Consider the following 7,565-nt stretch of genomic DNA (forward strand, 5'->3'; position numbering starts at 1 on the left):
GGATATCCTGGAGTTCGGCAGATACCGCACAAGACTGATGAGCAAATTCCGGCTATTTCTTTTTTGCAGGTGACTACCTCCCGCATTTGGTATGCGGCGCATCAAGCGTGCTCGTCACCACCGTTTACAACGCCGTCCGTGTAGATACTGCCTGTGACCGTGCTCCTTTTATGTCTTTTTATCAAGACTCAGAGGTTCTTATAGATCATAATATTACCTCTTTCTCCAACTTGATACTCAAAATCCTCAACCAAGATGCCTCAGAAACCACAAAGGCTGGTCAGTTCCGAGCGGACATAATCACCAGAAGCCCCGACATTGTAGCAAACCTCTATCAGCATTCGAAAGCGCTGACCTGGGTGGTGAAGATGCAATATGACAAGTATGAGACAGTGTTGCTCACCCTTATGAGGGCTCATGCCGGCCGGCACTTCAGCGCTGTTACAGCGACCGTGGCGCAAGTTGAGGAGTTCGAGCTTGGCAAGGATGTGCTTCCTGCTGAGAACACCCTGCATGACCTGGTACTGCGAGTTGCACAGCCGTTTGCCAACTCCTTTCTGAACTTCCTCACGAGCGACGGCCAGCGAAGGACAGCTCTCTGTGGAAATAGAGCTTCCCGACTGGGGAGCCGGTCTGTGAGAAGGCTCCATCACGGAACGTCGACGAGAACGCGACACGCGCAACGCGTTTGAAGCTCACGAATATTCACAGCGAATTTCTGACTCGGCGAGTCTATTTCAAGGTCCGCTGATGGCGGCTCCGTATGTTTACCAATATTTTCCGCCAGTCGTCCGTGGATGTTACAGCGTCCTTTGAGTTTAGCTAATAGCGATGACTCATCAGTCCGCAGGGCTGAGACGCTGGCCTTCAACATCCACGGATGCACTGGTTTGGAGTCTGGGTCTATTACAGCCAGTTGCAAAACGATAGGCCACCCCTGGTTCCTCCCGCTACAGCAATTGCAGCTCCGCTCGGTGATCTCCTTAAATCACGTAGCAGACGCTTTGCCGTGCACCGCCGTAAGCGTTGAATACTGACTGCGGGTGCGCCTTGTGCTATTCAGGAATGTGTCGCCGAAGGTTGACCAGTGTAAGAAAGCAGAGGCATTGGGGTTGTGAGCTTTGTATGCGACTCGTTCAGCGGTTCACCGTCGTTCACGCTCAGCGCTCGCAAGGCCGATATGAGCGCCCGATAGTTCGCTCTAGAGCTAAAGTTTCAAAGTGGCCTATCGTTTTGCAACTGGCTGTACTGGTCTATTGGAAATCGCAGACGTCCGACACGATAGCCAAAGATCACAGAACGAGCTAGATCAACCTCAACCTAGCACTAGCTCCTTATATGCTCAGCATCCGACTCGGCGTCCGTATCTACCCATCCATCGCCTTCGTCCAACTCAGCCAGGCCCAATCCTGTACCACCAGTTGGCCTCTCGAGCTCGAATGCGGATTGCGCGGCTTGAGACATTGGCGGCCTTGCGCTTGAACCAAACGTAGCTTCAGATTGACTATGCACCGGCCCTGGTCGCACGCCCTCGTCCCCGTCCCCCGACACTGACGGCTGCCTCGATCGTCCGCCCTCGCTCCCGCTCGTGCCCAGCGGCACGCTGCTCTTGACCTCGTGCAGGTGCGCCGTGCGTGCCCAGCGGCGCGCCGATTTTGGGACAGGTCCAATCACGCCCATACTGAAGCTTTGCGACATTGCGCTCGAGTGCACGCGCTGTATCTGCGGGCGCGGGTCAATGCGTGGAATAGCTGCGACAGAGCTCGTCGTCATTGGTGTCGCGGGGTGCGACGGGCTGCTGTGCCGGAATGCGCGTGCGGACTGCGGCGTTCGTGAACGGCCTGTCGACCCGACTCTACGGTGACCGCCTGTGATAGGGTGTGCACGCTTGCTCCGCGGGAATGTGTCGCCGGCCTGCACGCCCTGAGATGGGAAATCGATACCGACGGTCAGATCTGGGGACCTTTGAGTCAAAGGTCTAATAAAACAGCCACTCATGGACTCACCGTTCATGTCAAGGCTCAGCTTAGCGGGAATCTCAGTTTGGGCAATAGAGGATGAGGGGCTCAGGCTCCTGTGCCTCAGCTTGTTGACCCAGTCTCCGCCGATGTTCAGCGTGCGCTGCCCCCAGCCGACGACAGACGGCGTCCGGGAATGCACACGTCCGGCGGCACCTGCGGGCCCAGGCAGCGGCTCGCTCCTTGAACCCCGGGTGAATGCCATGAACACGAGGACCGCAAGCAATAGGCATAATTGGGCAATACCCAGCCGCTTCTCGAGAATAACCTAGCATAGGATTCAACTGAGTGGGTCGTTCTTCGAATCGTAGAAGCAGAGTCTACACTATACCTCTTCCGTTAGACGACTAACCCGAGACAGCAACTCGTTGTGCTCGGCTTCTAGTCTTCGCTGCTGCCTTTCAAACTGATGGACAGAGCGTTCGTACATCTGTGCCTGCGCCTTGCCCTATGCCAATCTCTGTAAGAACCTGCGGTAGATATTCTGAAGGGGGCTCACAATGCCTTCGAGACGTCCGACGTCCTCACTGAGCCGCCTGAGCATCTCACGTACGCTGGCTGCGTGGTCCTCGACAAATCTGGCGTACAACGAACTATTACTTTCGAGGGCGATTAGGCGATTCATGATGGTGCGGTAGATGGACTCGCCGCCGGTAGCGGGAGCCGGTGCAGGAGCATGAGGAACAATCGTGACGGATTGAACGCCTGTGGAGAGCGTAGTCGATGTAGTAGATGAACGTACAGCTTGCGCGGACTGATTAGTAGTAGAAACTGATGAAAGAGACTGAGAAGACCCTGATTGCAAGAGATGTGAGGATAGGGACGATAAGGAATGCGAGAGCGCAGATGCTGAGTCCAATAATGATACAGAACTCGGGAGACGAGCCTCCGAGGATGTGATGGTAGTGTACAGTGATGCGTCCGTATTAAGATGTCGTGAATCGTCGTTATTGGCATCCGGGATCGCCTCCGAGACAATGTCGGATGGAGCCGCATTTTGAGTAGATGGTGGGGCAAAGGTGTCGGGGCCACTGACGACGTGTCCAGCAGGTATAACATGAGCTGAGGCCATTTGAGACGAAGTAATGACAGTTTCGGGTGTCGGTTCGCGCGCGACATATTCACTGGCAGATTGAACAGACATAGAAGTTGCAGACTCTTCTTCTGAGGTAGAGGTGACCTCATTGGGAATGATGGCGTCGTAGTGCTTTGGCGGCTCTGGCAAGTCGGTCCATGACACAGACAAGGTGGGCACAGAGTCAACAACGATCTCCGGCTGCGTGACAGGCACAATCTCCAACGCACGACGAGTCCTACTTTCAGCTTCCCATTGTTCCCACTTCCAGTGTTCAAGGTGCGTCAAACCGTAAACTCGGAGAAGGGACAATGGACAGTAGTATTCGTTTCCGTAGTGCGAGTGAAATTCGAGACGAATGAATCGATAGAAGTCCGAAAGAGTTGTTGGTGGGTGAAATGTCTAAAATAAGACACCGTAAACAACATTTCTACTAATGAAATGGTCCAACGCACCTGCACACCACGGATATTCTTTGCTCTGTACGTCCCGGCAAACGTCCACGCTTCTGCGTCGTACGTCTTGGCGACATATACCGAGAAGTCCTTAAATACTCCACTGAAAAACTCATAGTTCGCGAGCTGAACAGTGTCGATGCGGATGTCGTCACAGAGTTCGACGACAACGAACTGATTCTTCTCCGTGCATGGGCTTAGCATGTACCGGTCCTTCTTCGACGATAGGATGGAGGACGCTGACTTGGCCGAATTTTGAGCAGCGTGCACACGTGCAGAACAGTCCGACGATGCATAATTGAAGCGGTCGGTCGTGGGGATCTTGAAGTACGGCGCGTCTGGCACAGGGACTTCGGCCTGGTCGAGCGGGACTGCACTCGGTCCAACGCCTGCGCCTGCTTGGTCCACGGCGGGTGGTGTCTCGGGTATGGCGTCAGCTACCCCAGGCGAGGAAACGGACTTAGAGCTTTGAGGTGCGAGTACTGCCGGCCGATCCTTGGCTAAGCCGGTGACCCGTTTTGCCTTCCACTCCTCAAACGAGAGTACGACCTCTTCTTCTGTATCCTCGAGTGGGGTCAGAGGTCGGAGACAGCATACTGGAGACTCTGTTCCTTTCTCGGCTTGGACTAAGACGTGACGGAACGGGTCATTCGGGGTGGTAGATTCTGAAAGGACAGGAAGCGCAAAGAGCAGAGCTAACAGCGGGACTGGAAGTATGCGAAGAGATCTCATAGGAAGAACGAAGACGAGAGGTAAGGATGCATACGCCGTGCTAATGAACCGACGCTCGAGTGAGCAGAGGGTAGTGGTGGCAGGAGTCAAGGCGCAATGGTACCCTCCCCGCTTCAAAGTGATCGCATACGGCGGCCGCCGCGTGCCACGTCAGACACACACTCAGAACGGATATTCGGAGAAACGGTGATAAGTTGCGGGGTATGTGAATCTCTGTACATTTGGGTAGAGAAGCTGATCGACGCTATGAGCAATGTATAATACCGGTCACAGCAAAGTGAACTGAGTGAAAGCTGAAATTCCAAGCGGTCATAACACGTGTCGACAGCTCAAGGCTGTCTACGGGAGTCCATTTGCATGTATTGCAGTAGACAGTAAACCATATCTTCCTCGACTGCTCGCCGCATAGTGTTTTCCCGCTTCGTGCGCCCCAGAACGATGAATTTACGGGTTGCACTAAAAGGCTGTCAGTATACGCAGTAGACACGTCGAAATAGCGCACGCACCACGTTCCCGAGCCCTCCAGCACGAGAGTTCATGATCAGCGCGACGATAAGACCGTACAGGCCCAATACTTCAGCGAAAATGAGGATAAGGATCTACGGCGCATGTTAGTTCAGCGCCGGTGCGGAACGCAGCATACATACCATGCCGACGAAGAGACGAGGCTGCTGCGCAGTGCCGCGGACACCAGCGTCACCAACGATACCGATGGCGAAACCAGCAGCAAGACCTGAGAGACCGACAGAAAGACCGGCACCGAGTTGGACAAAGCCCTGGTACAAGGGCATTTGCATTTGAACTAAAACGCGCTATGAGACTGAAAATGGAGCGATATTAAATGACGCTTACGGTCTCCAGAGATAAGGACGGAAACGACAAGACCGTAGATCTAATATGCCACGTATTGAGTTGGGTGGAACGAGCAGAGCTGAGTTCGTACTTACAGCAATGATACCAGCCATGATAACGGGAACGACACACTTCATCATCAGGTCAGGCCGGAGGACCGACATGGCAGAAATGCCGACACCAGACTTTGCAGTGCCATAACTGACGCAGCACCGTCAGTGGGTTGTCTCGGCTGCACGCAGGAACGCTACTCACCTCGCACCGATACCTGCAAGTCCACGAGAGCATATAAAGCGTTCAGATTAACGCTCCTGAGCAGCACACGAGGTACTTACACGTGAAGACGATGGCACTGGTGCAGCCCTGTACGTGAATATCTTGCTCAGCCTAAGCACCACCGCAGCCTACTCCGACGCTCACCATAGCACCAAAGAAGGGAGCGTAGACGGGGCACAGGTCGGACATTATGTGAATGCTTGAGGTAAAGAGATGTGCTGTACAACGACGATGGTGTTGGCTGTAATGTTGAACGTCGACGACGACGCCGGCGAGCGTATGCGTCAATGCCGGCATCTGCCGGGAGACATCATTTAAATTCAGCTCCGCTTCAATCCGGCGCTACGTCATGAGTCCTCCGTAAATTACTCGAATTTCGGATATAAAACTGAGTCCATATTTCCTTAACATGCTGCAGGTATAATACTGATCGTACAGGTGTATTCTACGCGTTAGACGTGATGTATCCCAAAATATACAAACAAAGACGGAGAGATTAGAATTCTACTCCTCAATACCCTCTTCCTCCTCAGCAATCAATCGCTCAGCCTCGAGAGCAGCCATACAACCACTACCCGCAGACGTGATAGCCTGACGATACCGCTTGTCCTGAACATCACCAGCAGCAAAGACGCCCTTTACGCTGGTCTGCGTCGTGCCTGGTACGGTGACGATGTAGCCGTCGGGGTCAGTCTGCAGCTGGCCGCGGACGAGCGCCGTCGCCGGCTCGTGGCCAATGGCGTAGAAGAGGCCGTTGACGGGGAGATCCTTCTCCTCGCCAGTATGGACGTTCTTGATGCGAAGGTTGTTGAGCAGGTCGCCGTCACCCTGGCATTCGACCGCGACAGTGTTCCAAAGAATCGTGATCTTCGGGTGGTTCATGAGACGCTTCTGCATGATTTTCGATGCACGGAGCTCTCCGCGACGGACAAGTACATACACATGAGAGCCGTATTTTGTGAGGTCTGCGAAGAGAGAGATTAGCGATAGTCACGACAATGTTCAGACGGAATAATCACAAGTTGCCTCCTCTGCAGCGGAGTCACCACCACCAATGACCGCCAAAGGCTTATTACGGAAGATAGGAACGGCACCGTCACAGACGGCACACGCCGAGATACCGCTCTGCCAGTAGGTCTCCTCGCCCTTGAGGCCGAGGCGCTTAGCCGATGCACCGGTCGCAATAATGAGTGTATCCGCGGTCTCAGGCTCCTGGTCTTCTTGAAATTCGCGCCAGTATTGGAATGGGCGAGCAGATAGGTCGACTTTCGATACAGTCTCAGTGATGATCCTCGTGCCGAAGCGGAGAGATTGCGCGCGGAACTTGTCCATGAGCTCAGGGCCAAGGATGCCTGACGGGAAGCCGGGGAAGTTTTCGACTGCGGGCAGATTAGCTCGGTCAGGTTTGGGGCGCATATGGGACGGAAGCTCGACTCACCGTCAGTCGTGGTAGTAAGCTGACCACCGGCGGCAAATCCGTTCGCCATGAAACCTTCGAAGAGGACCGGGTCCAGGTTCGCACGACCAAGGTAGATGGCGGCGGTATGCCCGGCGGGACCAGAGCCAATGATGACCTTTATTGTGAGAAGAATAAGTTGCAGTTTTCCACCTCATTCGCGCAAGTCCACGCACCACTTTGGAATGCATCTTGGTGCTCTTGGGGACAGTACTGACTGGAGCCATCGGAGTGAACGGGGAGTAGGGGAGGGCGGCGACGACAGGTAGGACCTTGAAAAGAAGTCTGGGGAGAGATGGAAATCGCCTGAAGGTAGTCAGTTTGAAGGGATTTATACGGCCACGAGATGGAGGTCCCTGGTCACGGCTGCTACCAAACTTAGTCAAGATGCCCTCACGTGACTGATATCGCAGTAATTTGATTCGCTCCCGGGGTCAACTTATGCAACGACGAGGGCCTGCTTACCTCGGGTTGCAATGGACCCGCCTAAGCAAACGAGACGAATAGGGGAATCTTCCGGAACAAGCCGATATTACACGATGCGAATGGAGGCCGGACGTTTCGCAGACTCGACGTTTGGCTTCTAATAAAGTCACGTTCAGTCGGCAACGATTAATCGTCCTCGATCGTTGGTGAACGGCGAACGGTGAACCATGACTGTTCCCATTTGTTGTGTATATCATAGCTCGTTCCAAGTGATC

General features: G+C 54.1%; 3 protein-coding genes across 3 annotated transcripts; all 3 read right to left on the reverse strand.

The window, feature by feature from the left end:
• Positions 1 to 1,229: 1,229 nt before the first annotated feature.
• Positions 1,230 to 4,299, reverse strand: PHACADRAFT_265504 (uncharacterized protein). Its single transcript, XM_007401790.1, has 5 exons — positions 3,549 to 4,299; positions 2,518 to 3,495; positions 2,350 to 2,466; positions 2,007 to 2,286; positions 1,230 to 1,955 (listed from the first exon to the last, which is right to left on the reverse strand). The coding sequence occupies exons 1-5, from the start codon at positions 4,278 to 4,280 to the stop codon at positions 1,327 to 1,329; spliced, it is 2,736 nt and encodes a 911-aa protein (XP_007401852.1). The 5' UTR covers positions 4,281 to 4,299; the 3' UTR covers positions 1,230 to 1,326.
• Positions 4,300 to 4,456: 157 nt separating this feature from the next.
• Positions 4,457 to 5,647, reverse strand: PHACADRAFT_265506 (uncharacterized protein). Its single transcript, XM_007401791.1, has 8 exons — positions 5,553 to 5,647; positions 5,468 to 5,495; positions 5,388 to 5,400; positions 5,228 to 5,333; positions 5,133 to 5,172; positions 4,928 to 5,082; positions 4,787 to 4,879; positions 4,457 to 4,736 (listed from the first exon to the last, which is right to left on the reverse strand). Exons 1-8 carry the CDS (start codon positions 5,595 to 5,597, stop codon positions 4,725 to 4,727), a joined length of 492 nt encoding a protein of 163 aa, XP_007401853.1. The 5' UTR covers positions 5,598 to 5,647; the 3' UTR covers positions 4,457 to 4,724.
• Positions 5,648 to 5,912: 265 nt separating this feature from the next.
• On the reverse strand, positions 5,913 to 7,055 carry PHACADRAFT_167148 (uncharacterized protein; the record flags this gene model as incomplete). Its single annotated transcript, XM_007401792.1, has 4 exons — positions 5,913 to 6,373; positions 6,428 to 6,787; positions 6,847 to 6,982; positions 7,041 to 7,055. 4 exons carry the CDS (start codon positions 7,053 to 7,055, stop codon positions 5,913 to 5,915), a joined length of 972 nt encoding a protein of 323 aa, XP_007401854.1.
• Between the last annotated feature and the right edge of the window lie 510 nt (positions 7,056 to 7,565).

This window comes from Phanerochaete carnosa (assembly GCF_000300595.1).
Source record: "Phanerochaete carnosa HHB-10118-sp unplaced genomic scaffold PHACAscaffold_13, whole genome shotgun sequence".
In the NCBI taxonomy this organism is placed as follows: Eukaryota; Fungi; Basidiomycota; class Agaricomycetes; order Polyporales; family Phanerochaetaceae; genus Phanerochaete; species Phanerochaete carnosa.